Genomic DNA, 22,395 nt, shown 5'->3' with positions numbered 1-22,395 from the left:
CTGACCAGCCTGGTGAACAAGCCTACAACTTTGCTCTCCTCAACGACCTAGAGCAGTTGGTTCAGCACCCTACTCGTATTCCTGACTGTCTTGGAGAAAGGCCCAACATTCTAGACCTCTTCCTTACCTCTAATCCTTCTGCTTACTCTGTCAAACTGTTCTCTCCGTTGGGCTCCTCCGATCATAACCTTATTTCTGTATCCTGTCCTATTGCTCCTGTACATCCTCTGGACCCACCGAAGAGGCGATGCTTCTGGCAGTTTGCTTCAGCTCGGTGGGACGACCTGAGGATCTACTTTTCCGATTTCCCATGGAATGATTACTGCTTCCAGGAGAGAGACCCCTCTGTGTGTGCTCAGCGCATCACAGAGATGATTGTCTCTGGAATGGAGGCATACATTCCACGTACTTTCTCCATTCCACGTACTTTCTCTACTCCTCATGCTAAAAAGCCTTAGTTTAATCATGCTCGTTCTTGTGCTATTAAAGATAGAGAGGCAGCTCACAAAAGGTTCCAGAGCCTTCGAACTCCCGCTAACTTTGATCTTTACATTTCAGCCAGGAATCGTGCCAGATCTATTCTCCGACTTACCAAAACTTCTTTCATTAATAGAAAATGTCAACACCTTGCTTCTTCTAATTCTTCCCGTGACTTCTGGCATCTAGCCAAAAATATCTCCTCCAATTTCACTTCTTCCTCTTTCCCTCCTCTCCTTAACCCTGATGGCAGCACTGCCGTCTCATCTGTCTCTAAAACTGAACTCTTCGCTCAAACTTTCTGTAAGAACTCCACCCTGGACGATTCTGGGCATATTCCTCCTACTCATCCCCCCTCTGACCCCTTTATGCCTGTTATTAAGATTCTTCCAAATGATGTTTTCTATGCCCTCTCTGGCCTCAACTCTCAGAAGGCTTATGGACCTAATGGAGTGCCTCCTATTGTCCTTAAAAACGGTGCTTCTGTGCTGACACCCTGCCTGGTCAATCTCTTTCGTCTCTGCCTATCAACATCTATCTTTCCTTCCTGCTGGAAGTATGCCTTTGTACAGCCTGTGCCTAAGAAGGGTGACCGTTCCAATCCCTCAAACTACCGCCCTATAGCTTTACTTTCCTGTCTATCTAAAGCTTTTGAATCAATCCTTAACCGGAAGATTCAAAAGCACCTTTCCACTTCTAACCTTCTATCTGATCGCCAGTATGGATTCCGCAAGGGGCGTTCTACTGGCGATCTTCTTGCTCTCTTAACTGACTCTTGGTCATCCTCTCTTAGCCGTTTTGGTGAAACTTTCTCTGTTGCGCTAGACATATCGAAAGCCTTTGATAGAGTCTGGCACCAGTCTTTGCTTTCTAAACTGCCCTCTTTCGGATTCTATCCCTCTCTCTGTTCCTTTATCTCCAGTTTCCTTTCCGGTCGTTCTATCTCTGTGGTGGTAGACGGTCACCACTCTTCCCCTAAACCTATCAACAGTGGTGTTCCACAGGGCTCTGTCCTATCACCCACTCTCTTCCTGTTATTCATCAATGATCTTCTTTCCATAACAAACTGTCCTGTCCACTCATACGTCGACGACTCCACTCTGCATTATTCAACTTCTTTCAATAGAAGACCCTCTCAACAGGAAGTACACGACTCCAGACTGGAGGCTGCAGAACGCTTAACCTCAGACCTTGCTGTCATTTCCGATTGGGGCAGAAGGAACCTTGTGTCCTTCAATGCCTCAAAAACTCAATTTCTCCACCTATCAACTCGACATAATCTTCCAAACACCTATCCCCTATTCTTCGACAACACTCAGCTGTCACCGTCTTCAACACTAAACATCCTTGGTCTATCCTTAACTCAAAATCTCAACTGGAAACTTCATATCTCCTCTCTCGTTAAATCAGCTTCCTCGAGGTTGGGCGTTCTGTATCGTCTCCCCCGCGCAGTTGCTATCCATATACAGGGGCCTTGTCTGCCCTCGTATGGAGTATGCATCTCACGTGTGGGGAGGCTCCACTCACACAGCTCTTCTGGACAGAGTGGAGTCTAAGGCTCTTCATCTAATCAGTTCTCCTCCTCCTACTGATAGTCTTCTACCTCTTAAATTCCGCTGTGATGTTGCCTCTCTTTCTATCTTCTATCGATATTTCCACGCTGACTGCTCTTCTGAACTTGCTAACTGCATGCCTCCCCCCCCTCGCGCGGCCCTGCTGAACACGACTTTCTACTCATGCTCATCCCTATACTGTCTAAACCCCTTATGCAAGAGTTAACCAGCATCTTCACTCTTTCATCCCTCACGCTGGTAAACTCTGGAACAATCTTCCTTCATATTGTAGCGTTCTCTTTATATCTCTATTGTCTTCTTGTGTTTATGGGTGTCGCTACATCCCTTTTTGACGACCACTATGGTTGTGATGGTATGTGGTAGCGTGGTAGTCGTCTACGTTCCCAAGCGCTGGTCCCGGATGGTAAGGCCTCAGGACAAGTGAACACTCGTTCCGAGGTTTGTGACCAGAAGGGCGTTACTTGTTGTGTGATTAATTATGGAAGGTGGGAGGATTTCCATGTGAACCACTTGTGAGACAATATTAAGAAACTGGATGGTGATAATGTACTATGGGGGGCGTGTGTAAGGGTTCAGTAATCTCAAATGAGCGGGAAAACAGGCTCCAAATGATGACACTTACAGTAAGGTTTTATATAAATATGTATTTGGTTTCATTTTCAAAGGTTAGCGGAGTATTAAAATGAATGACTGACAGGCTGTATGCCTCTAATCTAACTAGCTACCGGCACAAGGGAGATTTGGGGAATACTCATAATGCTTAGCTCTGGTTGCTGGAGGAGGAGAGGCAGGAGCTGGCGTGAGCGTCGGGCTCGGCAGGGGACGTCCACGATGGGAATGGGCGGCCCTGGTGCCGGGCGACGGTTGGTGTGGAGAGGCAGGCGTCGCTTGGTGTGGAGAGGCAGGCACTCGTCGTGATGTAGGGAGCAGCTTGGGGCAGTGTTTTGGGGGCCCGACCTCTTCCCGCTTCTTGTTGGTTTGTGGTGGTTTTCGGGGGGCTGAGTGGAGAGATGGACACCTCTCTCAACTCCAACTCGCTGCCTTTCTTGCTTCCTGCTGCTCGTCTCCTGACTAGCCCGCCTCACACAGCAGGCCGTGGGTGGTGTGTGGGTCGGGGGCTGAGTGGAGAGATGGACACCTCTCTGACCAGCCCGCTTCTGTGGTTTCTCGCTGCCGCTCCTTGCTGTAGGGGTGTTCGTCTCCTCACGTCTCCCAAGCTAGTGGTGCTCTTCCTCCTTCCCTCTTCCTCCTCGCTTACTCATCAGCTCCTCCCCTCCATCACGTGATCTTTTAACCCCACATTACTGACTCTCTCTCCCTTCCGGAACATTCTTGTACAATCAAACCCTACCTATCTAACTAACTAGTTATTGGTTTCTTGGGGGGGGGGGGGGGGTCGAGGCTTTGAGATGAGGGATTTCAGTAACTCTCGTTCATGATATTTACTCATTCGCTCGCCGTGTTATCTTCTCATAACCTTTTACGCACTTACATTCCTTAGCCACCCATTCACTCCCTCACTCATTCACTCATTCACGCTTTCACTCATTCACGCTCCCACTCGCTCACACTTACTCTGTCACTCACTGACTTACATTCTCTCGTTCATTCACGCACTCGCTTACACTTACACACTCTGTTACTCACGACTTGCACACCCTCTCGCTCACTCACATTCGGACCATTACAATATGTATTTCCTCCTGCCTACGACTTGAACTCTTTCAAAAGGAGGGTATCAGGACACCTCTCCTCCCGAAATTGACCTTTCTTTCGGCCACCTCTTTTGATTCTTTTTTGGGAGCAGCGAGTAGCGGGCTTTTTTTATTATTGTTTTCTTTTTTTGTGCCCTTGAGCTGTCTCCTTTGTTGTAAAAAAAAAAAAAAAAAAAAGCCTACGCATAGTAAACAGTCATCAGTGTCAATAATGTGCAGGCAGTAATAACAAATACCGTCAATGTCGGCGTCACCGTATGGAAAGGGTTAATCCTCTTCTAAATCTCTTAATCCTCTTCTAAACCTCTTAAGAGGAAATGGAAGCGGATTAACCCTTTCATTGCTAAACGCTCGCTGCGAGCTCCAGCCTCACTCAAATCTCCCGTGTATGAGTGTGTTCAAACACTATTTCTCACAGCACAGGATTGCCAATTGAGTGGGTTCTCCACTAAATTTGGTGGAAAATCATATCAGCCCAGCGTGGAAAATCCACAGACGGGTAACTGGTGGATATTCTTGTTCAATACAGCGGCATTTATGCATAGTTTCACATATCACCTGACTGATTCTTTGACCAAATAGTTTCAAATATTGCAGTTGGCAATACAACCTTGCCAGAACCTTAAGGAGAAATGACTGAGATGTCATCACCAGCAAGATCGATCGTCATCCCAGGAAAACAGATTAAGGAAGGCGATTCGCAATGTGACTTTTTGAATCCTAAACCCTGCCTAGGCTACGAGTTTGAAACGGAACTGGCTGAACATAAATTTCCTGACGAAGGTGACATTCGTCGAAGGTACGAGTTTGTCACTGAGCTTGTCACACAACTGCGCAACCTTTTGCTAAATTGTTTGTATGTGAAAATTCACTTTTGACTTTTATTGATTTAATTCCAGTGGAGAAAGTTTCATCACACACACTGGACACAAACCTCTGACACTGTAGGACTGTGGGCAGAATTAAATAGCCTCCATGTGGATGCAGCTGGAGAAAATCGTTTTCAAGAACTATCTGATTTGGCTCTGATAATACTCACTTTGCCTCGTTCTAATGCTGATGTGGAACGTGTGTTCAGTCAGATGGGTGTCAAGTCAAAACTACGTAATAGACTAAGTGTTGAGAGTTTATAAAAGCACTCCTAACCATCAAATGTGGACTCGAGAAGGCACGGAAAATGCTGTTATGATTTTAAACTTCCAAAGCATGTAATAAAAAAAATTGGCACCATAGGGATGCATACCATCAAACTAGATATGTAGTCTACACCTCAGCAGTCAACGTCACAGCAGTCAGAAGAAAGAATGGTGACAGACATCGAAGGAGAATTATTGCAGAGTGGGACTTATCAGCCCTACAATAAAAGTTACTACACTGGAGATCGAGTTAAAAAAGGGACAATTTACAGTTTCACCCAACCAACGATTTTGTCACTTGGTTATGTTTTTCTGGTGATAGGTGTAGTGAATTGCATGATTTTGTACCTCATTTCCGTCGCAAATGTCTATGTGTCGAGTTATGCCTCTTTTCAAGTCATACAATTACGGTTTGTGCGGCGGTGGCGGAAGTGGCCATAGAGAGAGGAGCAGTGTTGCCAACGACCCGCTACATTTAGCAAAATTAGCTGCGGCCACGGGGAGGTGAGCAGTATTGCCATTTCTTTTCTTTTTTACTGCAAAGGAAACAGCTCAAGGGAAAAAAACAATGGAAAAAACCCCGCTAATCACTGGAAACTGGCAGAAAGAGAGGTCAATTCCGGGGGGGGGAGACGTGTCGTGAACGGTACGCATGACAGCCTACTCGATCTCTTGAAAGTTCACCTCGTAGGCAGGAAGAAAATCAGGAAATAGAGTTGAAGGAAGATTGTTCCAGAGTTTACCAGCGTGGGGGATGAAAGAGTGAAGATGCTTCCATTGCTGGAGAAAAACATGAAATTTGCCGATAACAATTTGTATAGGGGGGCTCCCGTGGTCCCGTGGTAGTCTCCGCCTTGCGCTTCGGCGGGTTGCTAGAGCGTGGGTTCGAGACCTATCCGGTGCCATGGGGGTGGAAAGGTGGGCTCTTTCCGACACCCTCAGCCCCGTTATTGGGCCTCCTCCTTGAAGGAATTGGGTATCTCTCTACCAGCCGTCTGGGGGATTGCGCGGCATGCAACGCCTTCCCCCATTGGAGTATATCCCCAACGAAATACCGCCCCCCCCAAAAAAAATATATATATATATTAACCAAGTGACAAAATCATTGGTTGGGTAAAACTGTAATTAAATTGACCAAAAAAAAGTATGTTTTTTTCAGACGGCGCCTTTTTTTACTTTTTTCCATGGAAATTTAACGCGTTTGAGCTTTTTCGACTGCGAGTTGGCAACACTGCTTTTCCGATGAGATTGGGGGAAATACGGTCGGATATACGGTCCACGACAAGGTCCACGACACAACCTGGCAACTGGCAAGTGGCAACTCTCCATTCTCCGGCCACCGAGAAACAGCAGGTCTGCAGGAGGTCGTGGTGGTCCACAGCCTAACTAGCCCCCTAAGACCCCGGCAGAAGAGAAGGGCACCGGTACTGTGACGATGCCTCGCTACGCCTTCAAGCAACGGATTCAGATCCTTGCAGCTTTTACGGTACTTCTAGCTGAAGAGGAGAATGAAGAACGTGAAAGAATTAGGCGAAGAAGGAAGATCTGGACTCGAAAATGGTTAAAGAGACGGATGGAGGGCAGCCAGTACAAGAATCTTTTTCAGGAGCTAGCACTGGAGGACGAAGACGGGTATAGGAACTGGATGAGATTGGACAGACGTCAGTTCTATGAGGTACTTGAGCTTATAAGGCCATCGATTTCCAAACAAGACACGAATATGAGGGCTGCAGTAACTGCTGAGGAACGGCTAGCCATCACCATGCGTCACTTAGTCACAGGTTAGTACAATATATTAGTAATGATTGTTGTATAAAGATTGGTATAATCTTTAAGTAAGTGTATTAATTAACTTTATACAATTCTTTACATTGTCATTACTATTGGAGCCTAAATCAGCATTGAGGTGGCTACTATTACAGAATTACACCTGTCTCACTTCACAGAACACACACAGTTTTCAGTAAAATTCTAGTGTTTGCCCATTCTCCCCCCTCTCCCCTAAACCGCACTACTCCGGAAAAAGAACCGTACTACCGCAACTTCTCTACTGATCTGCATTTCAAATCTGTGCTTCATGTGTTCGTGTTACCAGTAATTGAAGGTAATTGTGGAGATTGACTCCGTGCCTCCAAATACGATAATACGCCTCCATATTCTAGTTAAGGAACAAAATACATGTCCCTCAACCATAATTTGAAGGTGCAAGTAGTTATAAGTAAAGGAAAAGGGAGAAGTCGGTTCTTTTAAGTGGGGAGCATATTTAAAGTACTCCAGTAATTCCCAACCTTTTTTTCAGGCGACCCCAATCAATCATACACCTTGAGACATGACCCCGACCCCACTAGTTTAGTTGTAACATAAAAACACCATGTTTGATATTTTGAGGTCTTGGTGACTCCCGGAAAAGCGCTTGGCGACCCCAGGGTTGGAAAGGGGGAACTACTCTAACCGAACTTTACATAACCTAACCTCTCGACCCCTTTGCTGACCAGGGGGGGCACAGTCCCCCTGGACTCCCCCCCCCTCCCCCACATGTATTATGTGCCAGAAAGTTTTTTTTTTTTTTTTTTTTGCCAGGGGAGTATATATAAACTACTCTAACCGAATTTAACATACCTAACCTCTCCATCCCTTTGCTAACCAGGGAGGGCTGTGCCCCCCGGGGGAGCATATTTAAACCTAGCTGAACTTTACGTAACTTAACCTCTCAAACCCCCTCCTAACCAGGGGGGGGCTGTGTCCCCCCTGGACCCCTCCCCCCCTTTTTTTTATCTCGCCCTGTAGCGCTGGTAGGCTTTCTTCAGGGGCCTGGTGGTCGGCCCAAGCCCATCATGGCACAGGCAATTTTTATAGTGGCGTCAGTTATGCGTTCGAACCTGCTTCACGCGTTCGTACATGCTACCGAACCTGCTTCACGCATTCGTACTTGCTACCAGTAAGTGAATAGATAGTTGTATATGACGGTTGCAAGATTCTTATGACGGGAATTACGTACTTACTATTTAGATGCTTCATTATTACCTTAATACTGTAACAAGGGGGCTTCAACCCCCTCAATCCCCCTTTAGTATGAGACTGAGTGAAATTGCGTGGATTCTGTACGTGGTAAAAAAATCCCAGAATGTATGGAATTTCCCTACATCTGGGTAAATGTAAGGAATTTCCCTACATCTAGGGTATTTTTCAACCCCCCATAACTCAAAAAACTATGTATTTGTGACGCATTTCATGTGTATCACCGCATTCCCCTCAGTCTCAAAGACCCCCTAGCCAATTTTGGTTGCAAGGGGTGAGTATGGGCAAACACTAAAATAATACCCATTTTTGCTATAATGAATCAAGGAATTTATTTATTTTGGCAATGGAGTATAGGTCAGTTTAATGTATGTGGGGTTAGGTTAGATTCATTAAGTTAGGTCAGGTCAGGTTTAATTAGGTTGGATTATGTTGATTATTTATTTTCTTATGATGCATCTAATAATCTAACCTAATCCAACTTGGCCTTACTCAACAAAAAGGTTTAATAACCATACCTGACCTGTACTTCTCTCCCAAAATGCAATAAATGGATGTAATCTTTCAAAAAAATCCCCCCAAGATCAGATTTTATGAAATTAATGTCTCGCAAACAAGTGATTTGCACCAGACAGCAATACAAGTGTTTTGTAAGTGATCAGAATGCTTCGTATATCATGAAGGTGTCCATAGCAGTGAGATGAGTGTAGTTCTGAAATAATACCAATAATAACCACACTTAGAGGGATAAAGCTCCCCTCTCTCTCATCAGGCTATTTTTAAGTTGGGTTGTGGTATTTTGGGCTAGATTAAGTGATCCAAAGCATAATAATTGCTTTATATCACTAACCTACCCTACTGTAGCCAAAAATAGCCTGATGAGGTGTGGAGGCTTTACCACCTTTCCCCCCCCCCTTATTTTTAGTAGTTTATATTGACCTATAATGCATTACCAATGAGTGTAAAGAAAAAAATACAAAAGCTGTTCACTATATCACAGCTGTAAATGTAACATCTGCCATAGATATTACTTTCAGGCTTTTCTTTTTCTTGGTCAAGATTCATACTAACACAGCCTCCATACTTTTGAATGATATCTACTACTCAGTTTTGAGTACTTTTATTTTACTTTTTGTTACTTGTGGCTTTCTTTCACAAGGATACTTGTGTTTAGTAATCTCGAAGGGTTCGTCTCCCCAGGCAAGGTTATGTTGGGTTGGGTTGTGCATAAGGTGACTATATCTGCCAAAGATAAAAGCAGGACATTTTCTCACACACACACACACACACACACACACATGGGCGCACATGACAAGAGTGCACCTCACGCCAGCGATGCAAATATAATACTAATCTAAGTACACTCAACCCTCGATTTGCCGGACTAAAAGGGGGGAAGGCTTGTCCGGGAATGGCAAATGTCCGGCAATGGAAAATGTCCTTACCCTATATATGTCGTCCTATACTGTCCTGTAATATAATATATTACCTTCTACAACATGCACATATACAACAAACATATACTATATACAGGTACTGTACTTTCTTTGGTTACTTTCTTTGGTGGGTTTTTGGGTGGCATCGTTGTGAAGAAGAGGTGTTGCCAACTTAAAATTTACAAATCCGCTAGGATGGCATGAAAAATCCGATTATAGGTGAAACCATAAAAATTTGCCGCTAGATTGGAGTTAAAAATCCGCCATTACTCCTGTCAATTTTAAGATTTTTCCTTTCAAACAAAACCTCTAGATTTAGCGGAAAACTGCTAATTTGGCAACACTGAACACTCGTGGCTAGACTTGTGTACAGTCCAGTACTAGACGTATATGTGCTGCCATCTAGTGAACTTTGTCTGTAGTTTGAAATCGACTTGTCCCGGACTTTTTTTTTTTTTTTTTTTTTTACCCCACGGACTCTTGTCCGGCAAATGGAGGTCCGGCAAATCGAGGGTTGAGTGTAGAGTCGAACGAAGGCACGTCTTTTATGAACTCCGTACCTGTACCTAGGTAATATTAGCTACACGTAACTATCTTTACCTTAACCTGTTTGAAGTATGGATGGTTCGAGGACAGAAAAAAGCAGGACAGACGTAAACAAAGCGGGGCGTTTTAGGGACACTTAAAAAGGCAGGACAAACGTAAAAAAAGCGGGACTCTGGTCACCTTTGTTGTGTGGCCTTGGGGGCTGAAGCCATACTTAGGTCACTCCTAATATTTCAGTCATATAAAAAAATGATGCAACACAATCCTATCTAAAAAAAATAATTAAATACAGTAGTTAATGAAAAATATACAACACAACCCTGTCAAAAATAAAATTATTTTACACCAGTAGTTTATATAATAATAGGAAGGGTCCCCTAGCCCCTGTTTTTGTATTGAGGGTAGCTGGGGTAGTGCAGAGGCTGGGCCCAGGGTTAACCTTCAGAGGGCTCTGCGTGTGGGCTCCTGGAATATCTGGAGCCTCTCAGATGATGATCAACTGCCCAACCTATCAAATGAGCTCATAAGGCTGAGGGTGGATATAGTGGCACTCTCTGAGACAAGGAGGCCTGGCAGTGGCGAGATCAGTAAGGGGGGGTTCACCTACTGGTCTGGCATTAGCAATGGCTTCCATCTCAAGGTGGTAGCTATGGGCATCTCCAGCCAACTGCTACCATTTGTGGCTGAGGTTGCTCTGGTTGATGAGTGTATAATGCGAGTGAGGCTGAAGCACACACTGGGCTTCATGTCTCTTGTTGCAGTGCACTCTCCTACTGAGATGTGTAAAACAGAAGAGAAGGAGAAGTTCTACATCAAACTCGACCTCATATTAGACCAGTGCCCTCCCTGGGACACACTTGTTGTCCTGGCCGACTTTAATGCTACTACTACTGGCACTGACTACATCAACAGTTCTCTCCTCTTGAATTTTGCAAGGTCCAGGAGGTTGAGAATTGCAGGTTCCTGCTACCAGAAACCAGAGCTGTACTGCTGGACTTGGTATAGCGATTCCAGAGGGGTAGCTAAGGAGATTGACCACATCCTCGTAAGCACTCGTTGGAGGATCCTCCAGAACTGCAGGGTTTACTGGAGTGCTGAGTTCTTTGCAACTGACCACAGGATTGTTGTTGCCACACTCAAGCTTCATGTCAGGTCAAGAAGAATCTCGAGATATAACAATACTGTGTTCCATCTCAAGACTGAAGGACCTGGCATGTGCTCAGGAGTATGCAGTGACAGTCTCAAATTGGTTCAATGTGCTCAGCACCCTTTGAGATCCTGTAGAACTGTGGGATACCTTCAAACGTGAGACTTCAAGCTGCCAAGGAGTGCATTGGAGAGCGCCCAAGATCTAAGAGTGGATTTGCCTCGGCGGAGACGCTGGAGAATATTGAGGAGAGTTGCGCTGCCAGACTTGCTGGGAACCGGGACCAATACAGGGCTCTGTCACGTAGGACTAGAGCTCTCCTGAGGAGACAAGGAGAGGTATGTCAGGGGTCTTGCTGAGGAAGTCGAGGGCCATTTAAATGCAAATGACCTCCGACCTGCTTACCGAGCCCTGAAGAAGCTCCGCTCCAAGTCTCCCTCTCAGGTGAGCACTATCCAAACAGCTGATGGTTGCCTCGTGTCAGACATGAATAGACAGAGGGCTTGTTGGGCTGAGTACTTTGAGCAGTTGTACAGTCACGCTACGAAGTGCTGACACAGTTTTCATAATCTTTCGGACATGGAGCATAGGCTGGCGACATCTAGCAACTACCCTCGGGGAAACATTCTCTACCAACTTTTATAAAACTACTTAATTTTAAAGTCTAGATTTGCACACACCTAATAAATATCAGTGATTCCCTTAAATGCAATGAAAACTTAACAGTGTACAGTGGAGACTCAATACTCGAACGTCTTGGAAGTCGAACTTTTCGATACTCGAACGCAAAAGTTCGACTTGGTACTTGAAAAAATATCTGGTGCTCGAACATCTGCACACGTGGTTGTAAACAAAGGCTCCTGGCCTCTCCCTCCCCGCCGCCACCAGTTGTCCCGCCGCGGTTGTGAGAACAACAACATTCTCCTGCGTTCTGTCTGTGGTTTTCCATTTAGGAACTTACAATGGCACCAAAGAGGCTTATTAGTGGTGAAAATAACCCTAAAAGGAAGAATGTAGTGATGACCATTGAACGGAAAAAGGAGATTATTGATAAATACGAGAAAGGAGCAAGAATCACCGATCTTGCAGCTGAGTATTGTATGGCAAAATCTACAGTAACCACCATACTGAAGAACAAGGAGGCCAGTAAGGGAGCTGATGTGGCAATGGGTGCGAAAAAGCAACTTATGCGACCTGCGGCAGTGGAAGAAATGGAAAAATTGTTGATGGTGTGGATAAACGAAAGGCAGATGGCTGGTGATTCTATGTCAGAGGGCATAATTTGTGCGAAGGCTAGGCGGCTCCATGGTGATCTTATTTGTGATACTACCTCTGACTCCAGTGAAGATTTTAAAGCTAGTAAGGGGTGGTTTGGGAATTTCAAGAAGAGAACTGGAATTCATTCAGTTGTGAGGCACGGTGAGGCCGCAAGTGCTCACAAAGTTGCCGCCGAGAAGTTTGTGCCTGAATTTAAGAAATTTGTGGATAAGGAGTGCTTATACCCACAACAGGTCTTTAATTGTGATGAGACAGGCCTGTTTTGGAAAAAACTACCAAACAGGACCTATATAACAAAGGAAGAGAAGTGTTTGCCAGGACACAAGCCCATAAAAGACAGGCTAACCCTACTTCTGTGCGCCAATGCTAGCGGCGACTGCAAAATTAAACCGCTGCTGGTGTACCATTCGGAAAACCCCAGGCCATTCAAGAAGGACGGTGTGCAAAAGAGCAAACTCAGTATGATGTGGAGGGCAAATAAGAAAGCCTGGACAACCAGGCAGTTCTTCACGGAGTGGTTTGTGGAGGTGTTTGCACCTGCAGTGAAGACATACCTAATAGAGAAGAATCTACCACTCAAGGCCCTCCTGATGATAGACAATGCCCCTGCACACCCTCCAGGCATGGAAGAAGAATTGGGTAAGGGGTATAAATTCATCGAAGTGATGTTCCTCCCCCCCAATACCATGCCACTGATCCAACCCATGGACCAGAATGTCATTGCCAGCTTTAAGAAGCTGTACACAAAAGCACTTTTTGAGAGGTGCTTTGAGGTGACTTCTGAAACAGAGCTCACTCTGAGGGAGTTTTGGAAGAATCACTTCAATATCCTCCACTGCCTAAGGCTTATAGATAAAGCCTGGGGTCAAGTTTCTGTGAGGTCCTTGCAGTCTGCCTGGAAAAATCTGTGGCCGACCTGTGTGACAGCCAAGGATTTTGAGGGATTTGAGCCTTCAGTCCAGGAGTCTGCTGTGGTGGAGGACATTGTGTCTCTGGGGAGGACCATAGACATTGAGGTGGACAGTGATGATGTGGAGGAGCTGGTGCAAGCACACTCTGAAGACCTCACCACTGACGAGCTGCGTCAACTTCACCAGGAACAGCTGCAGGAGGTAACTGAGGAGCTGTCTTCAGAGGAGGAGGAGGGGAACAGCAAGGAAAGAGTCTCCACTGCAGAGATCAAGAAATATTTGCGGCAGTGGACAGAGTTGGGAAACTTTTTGGAGAGGTCCCACCCTGATATTGCTGCCATACACAGAAACATAAACCAGTTTGATGAAAATTTGATGCAGCATTTCAGAGACATTTTGAAAAAAAGGCAAAGGCAGATCACATTAGACAGATTCTTGTTGAAAAAGGAATCTAGTGAGAGTGCAAGTGTTAGTGAGCCACAGCCCTCCACTAGTGGGTTCACAGGAATCACACCAGGAGACGAGTTACCAGACGGTGACTCGTCCTCCAACGAATAACCTCCCTCCTCCTCCCCACCCTTCTCCCCTCCTCTTCTACGTTATCAATCACCAGCCTTCACTTACGGTAAGTACAAATCAAAATTATAAAAAAATTTACTTTGAAATTTTTGTAAACTTAAGGTTTTGCTAAGGTTAGAACGAATTACCTGATTTATAGGTATCAGTAGTCAAACTTTTTGATACTTGAACAGCCATTTGGAACGAATTAAGTTTAAGTACTGAGTCTCCACTGTACTCTATGTGAATGTGGCAAAGAGAAACGTATTGGAATGATAGGCTATGTAGCCACATTCATTTACAGAATCGCCGGGGCGGAGTAGAGGTCACTTCACTATTCATACCTACAAGTTATAAATAATATTATTTTGATCATATGTATATAATTAACTTGACAGTGATGAATGGAAGAAAGTGGTAGACTAGCAGTACAGCGCTGACCAAGCATCTTCTATACCCAGACAATAGGCTATATCGCGTCGTCTGTCGTGTGTCTCATGCAACTTTGAATTATATGTCTGGCCACTTGTCAATACTTCTCTTTGGATTTTACCGTTAATTAAAAATATAGATAATTGATTTTGTGATTTTTTTTCAGAATCTCGCTGCTTTCACACACACAAGATTTATATAGTAGTCATGCATGAATGTCGTTCCCGATGACGTCATCATCGAATGTGACTTCATTATGTAGTATTTATTTCTCATTTCATCAAATGAAGTGCAGCTAATTATTTTTTCCTATTACAGTCGTCCCTCAAATAGTACGGGGGTTAGGGATCCAGGACCCCCGTACTTTTCGAAAATCTGTATGAAGTTAGTGCTCCCCATAGAAACACTCCCTGGGTTGCGTTTGAGAGAGGGAATCAGGACTCTCGGAACGTCCCGAGTGCTCTCAAACGCGTGAAGCGGCAGCACGAGTTGCCAACTCGGCACGTCCACTGGCTCCCGGCTTTGAGAGGTGGAGTGCCTTTGTGCTGTGATGACATCATCAGCAAATATGGCAGCCCAAATAAACACATATAAGTGTTTGCATTTCACCTCTCTGTACCACCATAACCACTGGGGCTTCCTTTTCATCTTCTGTTGTAAGGAGTTCGTCAGCCAGGACAGCTAGTAATGCATGTTAAACATCGCCAGGGAGGGTCTGGTTGCCCGAGATGTCCCGTCTCGCTCTCTCAAACGCACTGGCAGGAAGAACACCGTACGCTATTTTGCTGCAAGTGAAACATCGTTACCATAGCAAAGACGAGGCTTAGTAAAAGGACAGCCTTTATCTCCACTCTTGCAGCATCTTTTACATCCATACCTTGGTAGCATGGTTCATAACAGCGGTGAGTCTCGCCAGGAAGTCTTACAGTGGATTGGGTTGGCCCACAGTGTTATGGACTCGCTCAGCATGAGTATACTGGCAGTTACAGCGGCAAGAATTTCTTTTACATCCATACCTTGGTAGCATAGTTCATAACAGTGGTGAGTCTCGCCAGGAAGTCTTACAGTGGATTGGGTTGGCCCACAGTGTTATGGACTCGCTCAGCATGAGTATATGGCTTTGTTGATACCTGTGCTGAAGGACAAAGATCCGGATCTTTAAGTCCCTTGTGCTCCCTGTTTTACTTTATGGCTGTAAGACATGGACACTGAATGGGGACTTGGAGAGGCGGATTGATGCCTTTGGTAATGAATGTCTATGCAGAATCATGGGATATCGCTGGAATGACTTTGTGTCAAACCGGCGGCTACTCCATGAGACTGATTCTACATATATTACCTGCATAGTCCATCAACGCCAACTCAGCCGATACGGGCACGTGGCACTTTACCCAGAAGCCGACCTTGCTCATTGGGTTGTCTCCATAAGAGACAATCCTGAGTGGAGGAGGCAAAGGGGACAGCCACGGAATTCTTGGCTTGAGCAAGTCGATAGATCCTGCCGGGAGGTACTCAGGATGGGAAGGGGGCCTGCATGGAGACTCGCCCGGAGGGACCTCTGGCAGGCCCGTCCCCAGAAGTCTAACAATAGGGGAGCAATTGAGATATTGAGGGGGGCAGATTATTAGCAGGCAGTCAATCGTATACAGCAAAAATTAAGTCCTACCTATGTTGATGCATGGAACCATAGTTGTTATGGCAATAGTTACGAAATAATCAAAACAAACGTCTCTCTCTCTCTCTCTCTCTCTCTCTCTCTCTCTCTCTCTCTCTCACACACACACACACACACACACACACACAGAAAGAAGTTGAGGGTGACCACATGTAGGCGAGATGTGAAAAAGTTTAGCTTCCCAAACAGAAGCATTGAGCTATGGAATAGGCTGGAGGAGGAGGTGGTTTGTGCAAGAAACATTCATGATTTTAAGGAAAAGTTGGACAAGAGCGGATATGGAAATGGGACAGCGTGAGCGTAGCTCTTTTCCCGTATGTCACAACTAGATAAATACACACAGTCACACACACAGGAAGACATAGAGAAAAAATAATTAATTGACAGTTTCCAGGGCTCTACAAACAAAAGTCCAAAAATATTAACATCAGTTTTTGCTTTAGGTAAGATGTGATTGATAGAAAAATTACCTAAATTTACAGTGTGTTGGTAATTTCATCACTTCAAATGAACTAAACTTTGAAGTAATAATTATATGTCTAAACAACATAGCTCACCATTTTAATAAAGAAACAGAGAAAGGAAAATTACTTCAAATCTGCTGGTGCTCTTAATACAACTGGATTTTCCTGCTTCTTGCAGCAAATGTATGGAGAAATTCATCCATATTAATTTTTTGAGTGTATTCAGTGCGAAATGATAGTAGCACAAGGTTGCTTTTTCTTTTATGGGTCATTGATCGTCTGTAAGGTGTTAGTACCCGTGAGTGTTGAAAAGGATTCTTCACATACAGCATTATTAGACCCAAATGTGAGAGCAGCAGCATACAATTGGTAGACTTCACAATCCTTTTCTATATGGATGAAGAAGCAAGCACACATCGTTAAGAGTTTTGTGTATTCTGTCATCAAGCTCTCTTTCAATAAAGGTCCTTGCCACTTGACATTCACTTTGGAGCTGAGATGAGTCAGTATTAAGACCTATGAGAGAAGCTAATGAGGCAATTGTTTTAGGATCCAAGAAACTCACACTGGGTTCTGGCCAAAGGCATGAAATTGCAGCAGTCACTGCACTACTACGTTCACCAAATCTAGCATCAAGCTCTCCAAGGCAGTCATCTACAATGCTGCATTATATCTGTCTGAAAAGTGTTGCTTCACTTTCTGCATTGCTAGGATCTTCTGAATGTCCTACACTGACCTCAACAACTGAATCTTTTGGCAAATGTGCAGGCAGTTTGCAGCTCCACTTTGGAACCTTATGTACATGTTCAGGTTCAGAGAGATTATGATCTGCAAGTTTTGTAATGATTCCCTCAAAAATTTGTACATCATTTCTCATGTCTTTTACATTGCAGACCACAGATTCAATTGGTTTAGTTTCAGTCATCAAATCACAATCACTTGATTGTAAGAGCTTATCAGCAGGTTTAATTAACCCTCTCGCGCACGATGACGCATTTTGCATCATCAAAGGGTAAAAGGTCCTGGCGCATGATGATGCTAAACGCGTCATAAAAGTAAAAAAAAAATGATTAAAAATTAAGTTTTCGGTGAAAGTGCGTCAAATTTGGGAGCGTCATTTGTTGGGATAAGTTTCTTAATGGTAACATATGGCAGCCTTTCTAAGGAGCGTAGATGAGGAGCTTTGAGCGATTTTTATTTGTTAGCCTACTCTGCCAGGAAAGGAAAATAATACAGTTTTCTTGGTGTAACTCGGGAACTAATAGGCGTACGAGGATTTTGAAGATACCATAAGAATCCTCACTAAATTCCGCTTCGAAACATATTCAGCTAAAAAAGTTGGCCCGCAAAATTTCGAGCTAGTGAGTGGGGAAGAGTTGGTACTTCGGATTTTTTGTCTACAATACTCTATACGGAGACTTGAAACAAGTTTGTATTGCTTTTATATATATATATATATATATATATATATATATATATATATATATATATATATATATATATATATATATATATATATATATATATATATATATATATATATATATATTTTCCTCTATTATTATTTGTGCATGTTCTAGTACAAGTCTTTATGAAGCCACTGATACCAAATTTATTGGGGTACGATATATCTGTGAGGGTAAAATACGTCCGGGAATGTAGAGTATCGCGGCGGCAAAAAAAGGCCAGTCGGGCCTGAGATATGTACGATGAGTGGAACAGAAACTTATTGGAAACTCATGGTGCACGAGAGGGTTAAACTCAAGACTGTCTGAACACTATATGCAATAAACATATACTCCCTACTTCTGATCTGCTTCAATAAACCTGTTTCCTCAATACAATTTACAGCATCACATCCATTTTCTTCACAAGATTCAATTGCATTCACTATCCTTACATGGTTTTCTAAGATAGATTTCTAAGATTTTCTAAGAAAGTATCTAAATGACCTGACCATCTTTGTTCCAAAAGTCATTTGAGTTTTGTTCCATCATAAATCCTGTCTAGCTTTGGACGTCGTAAAGTTGTACAATACATGTATAGATTAAAGGTCAAGGATTCAGACTACATAGGAATGACAAGCTAAACAGAAGGCATAAATTTATCTCGTAATTTTCTCCCATAAATTATCAGAGTAATAGGGAACTCGGGTCTTTCCTGAATGATATGATAGTATGATACGTTGCACATTATTACTAAAAGAGAGAGCAGTTACATACTCAAGTGCTCATCCATTCCATTACTCCGTCCATTACTTGTTTGTCAACAATCAACATTGAACTTGATTGAATTTGATCATTCAAGCAAGTGGTGTTCGGAAATGCTTCAAAATGTTTACCATAAAAATGCTAGCCACTAGTATCAAACAAAAAATGTTTTCCCAGTTCACACATCATATGCATCACAATGCACACATAAATGTAGACCTATTCTAAAGACGAAAACAATAAATCTAACCTTGAAATTCCCAGCCACCACAAGTTCTGCTCACAGTGCTCAGGACCATGATCCACGCTGCCCACACTACACCGGCGCCATGCTCCACCAAGCATCAGCTGACCGGCAGCTGATTTTAGAAACGTTTTTCTTTACCCTGGTTTCATTCCCACTTTCTTTAGCTCTAGGGTATACTGTTTGAAAGTACCCTACCAGCAACTGTTGAATTACTGAATGACGAATGACCTGCAGTCAATTACATCAGTTGGCCTACAATAATCTCATAATTCTCATTAATGTCAGAATTTATGTTGGGGGGGCAGAGAAGCTGATAGGGGGGCAGTGCCACTCCTTGCCCAGGCTTGGCGTCGTAGGGTGGGCGAGGCGACGCACCCCTCCAGCATATGCCCCCATTGATTGATGATTGATTGAGTTAATATTTCCTTTATTCTTTTATCCCCTTAGGAGAATCACAACAATCATTGAGCTACCAGTTCCGGGTCAGCCAGCCACTCATCTCTAAGATCATCCCAAGTGTGTGCACAGCAATCTATGAAGTCCTGCAACCTATCTACATGAGGGTCCCCACCACTCAAGAGGAATGGAGGAAAGTGGCAGCAGAATTCCACAGACTGTGGAATTACCCCAACTGTCTAGGGTCCTGCGATGGGAAAAGGATTCTAGTTGCTAAGCCTGCTAATAGTGGATCTGGTTTTCTTGATTATAAGGGACACAGTAGTATAATCCTTATGGCACTAGTGGATGCTAACTATAAATTTTTGTATGTTGATGTGAGCACCAATGGGAGTGTCAGTGACAGTGAGGCTTGGGATAAATGCACCTTAAAAGCAGTCCTAGAAAATAATGATGTGCAGGTTCCTTCCCCAGAAAAGCTACCATTTTCCCAAAGAATGACTCCCTTTGTCATCATAGCAGATGATGCCTTTCCACTCAAGCCATGGATTATGAAACCCTATCCAGGAAAAGATTTATGTATGGATAAATTAATTCATAACTATAGATTATCAAGAGCAAAAAGATTATCAGAAAATGCATTTGGCATACTTGTGAGTAGATTTCAAATATTTCGACAGCCTATCAGAACATCTCCAGAATGTGTAGAAAAAATTGCGTTAGCAACTACCGTTTTACACAACTACTTGTGTGTTAGCTCACATCAGACATATGCACCACTGGAGTTGCTGGACAGAGAGGACATCTCTAATAGGAAGATGGTTGCTGGCCAGTGGCGTGACCACACATGTGGTGCTTTGGAAAATTTACATGCTCAAGGTCGAAGACCCACACAGGTGGCAATATATGTAAGAAACACCTTCTGTGATTATTTTAACAATGAAGGCAAAGTGCCCTGGCAGGAGGACATGGTTTTTATGCAATAAGCAAGATGCCTATTGTATCAGCTCTGTACATGTTTTTATGTTGCCCTCAGAACTCATCTTTGCTCCCTTCTAAGTAGTTTCACTGGACTCTGGACTGATAGTGGTCATCAGGACAACATGGGTAGTCATAGGTCCATTGTCGAGTGAGGGGGCAGTCACTGTGGCTGCCCTTTCTGCACAGCAGTCCCAGCTCATTGCCGTGCCTTCGCTCCTGAGTGTGATGCCAAGCAGTCTTCAGGGAGGGAGGAGACAGAATGGTATTACAATCTCTCACCACATCCATTAACACCTCTTCGCATTGGTTCATGAATGCAGATACAGTCCCGCACCTCTAAGTGCTGGGACAGAACAGGAACTGTGATCGGCAGCAGGAAGCATTACGACTACCATATCAAGCTTCCAAGCGTTATGGTATACTGGAGGAATCGTCGCTTCCCATGTCTGTGCCAGGAACAAGTTCCCGTCACCAAATACTTGCAGTTAGGGACTCCATTGGGTGCAGTCCAGGCCACGCCCTCAGAGGATGGAAGCCGCAGGGTGCAGTTTGCCCTGCCAATGCAACCCATACATCATAGGAGCAGGCAGGAATGGCACTTTTAATGGACCTACACTCTGAACACCAGTCAAGATGGCAGGGGCATTGTAAGGAGCACCTCCAGTACCAGGCTTGAGGCCCGCTCGTCTATGTTTACCATGTAAATACTGCTGTAACTAAACTCATTAAATAATATATATGTAACTTTAAAATGTAAAGAATAAACTTTTTTATGGTATTGAGAAAGTTAACTTAAACATTTAATTTATAAATGACAAATATATCATTTCAGTTCCATAATAAAATAATAATATATAATGTCAGTAAGATTTATTCTTTCTTCTAGAGTAGAGAGAAATACACATGATCTATTATATAGTGGTGTGGGCTCTGATGGAAATGGGGTTGGCGTGGGCTCTGATGGAGGTGGGGTTGGGGTGGGCTCTGATGGAGGTGGGGTTGGTGTGGGCTCTGATGGAGGTGGGGTTGGGGTGGGCTCTGATGGAGATGGGGTTGGGGAGGGCTCAGATCGAGGTGGGGTTGGCATGGGCTCTGATGGAGGTGGGGTTGGCATGGGCTCTGATGGAGGTGGGGTTGGGGTGGGCTCTGATGGAGGTGGGGTTGGGGTGGGCTCTGATGGAGGTGGGGTTGGGGTGGGCTCTGATGGAAGTGGGGTTGGGGTGGGCTCTGATGGAGGTGGGGTTGGGGTGGGCTCTGATGGAGGTGGGGTTGGCGTGGGCTCTGATGGAGGTGGGGTTGGGGTGGGCTCTGATGGAGATGGGGTTGGGGTGGGCTCTGATGGAGGTGGGGTTGGGGTGGGCTCTGATGGAGGTGGGGTTGGCGTGGGCTCTGATGGAGGTGGGGTTGGTGTGGGCTCTGATGGAGGTGGGGTTGGTGTGGGCTCTGATGGAGGTGGGGTTGGTGTGGGCTCTGATGGAGGTGGGGTTGGGGTGGGCTCTGATGGAGGTGGGGTTGGTGTGGGCTCTGATGGAGGTGGGGTTGGTGTGGGCTCTGATGGAGGTGGGGTTGGTGTGGGCTCTGATGGAGGTGGGGTTGGTGTGGGCTCTGATGGAAGTGGAGTTGGTCCAGGCTCTAGTGGAGGTGACAGGCACTGACACCCTACTGCTGATGGTTGGTGAGTTGGTGTGGGCTCTGATGGATTTTTTTTTTCTTTTTTTCTTTTTTTCTTTTTACAGCAAGGGAGACAACTCAAGGGCACAAGTTAAAAGTCAACAAAAAAGCCTGTTTGGTACTGCTCCAACAACAGAAACAAAAAAGGCCAAAAGAGAGGTCAATTTCTGGAGAAGAATGGTCCTGACACTCCTCTCTTGAAAGAGGTCATCTCATAGGCAGGAGGAAATACAGACAAAGGAAGGCTGTTCCAGAGTTTACCAGCAGAAGGGATAAAAGAATGAAGGTGCTGGTTAATTCTTGCATAAGGGATTTGGACAGTAGAGGGATGAGCAAGAGTAGAAAGTCAAGTGCAGTGGGGCCACTGGAGGGGGGGAGGCATGCAGTTGGCAAGGTCAGAAGAGCAGTCATCATGAAAATATCAGTAGAAGATAGAAAGAGATTCAACACTGCGACGGAATTTAAGAGGTAAGAGAAGGGGAGTTGATGAGACGAAGACTCTACTCTGTCCAAGAAAGCTGGT

At 44.5% G+C, this 22,395-nt stretch overlaps 1 protein-coding gene across 1 annotated transcript; it reads left to right on the top strand.

Annotated features, from left to right (window-relative positions):
* Window positions 1–6,127: 6,127 nt before the first annotated feature.
* LOC126998330 (uncharacterized) lies at window positions 6,128–21,064 on the top strand. The gene is made up of 2 exons (XM_050859822.1): window positions 6,128–6,683; window positions 19,272–21,064. The coding sequence occupies exons 1-2, from the start codon at window positions 6,338–6,340 to the stop codon at window positions 20,204–20,206; spliced, it is 1,281 nt and encodes a 426-aa protein (XP_050715779.1). The 5' UTR covers window positions 6,128–6,337; the 3' UTR covers window positions 20,207–21,064.
* The last annotated feature ends 1,331 nt before the right edge of the window (window positions 21,065–22,395 follow it).

Source organism: Eriocheir sinensis, chromosome 14 (assembly GCF_024679095.1).
Source record: "Eriocheir sinensis breed Jianghai 21 chromosome 14, ASM2467909v1, whole genome shotgun sequence".
Classification (NCBI taxonomy): Eukaryota; Metazoa; Arthropoda; class Malacostraca; order Decapoda; family Varunidae; genus Eriocheir; species Eriocheir sinensis.
The sequence above is the reverse complement of the archived record's forward strand: the minus strand, read 5'-3'. Positions and strand labels throughout refer to the sequence as shown.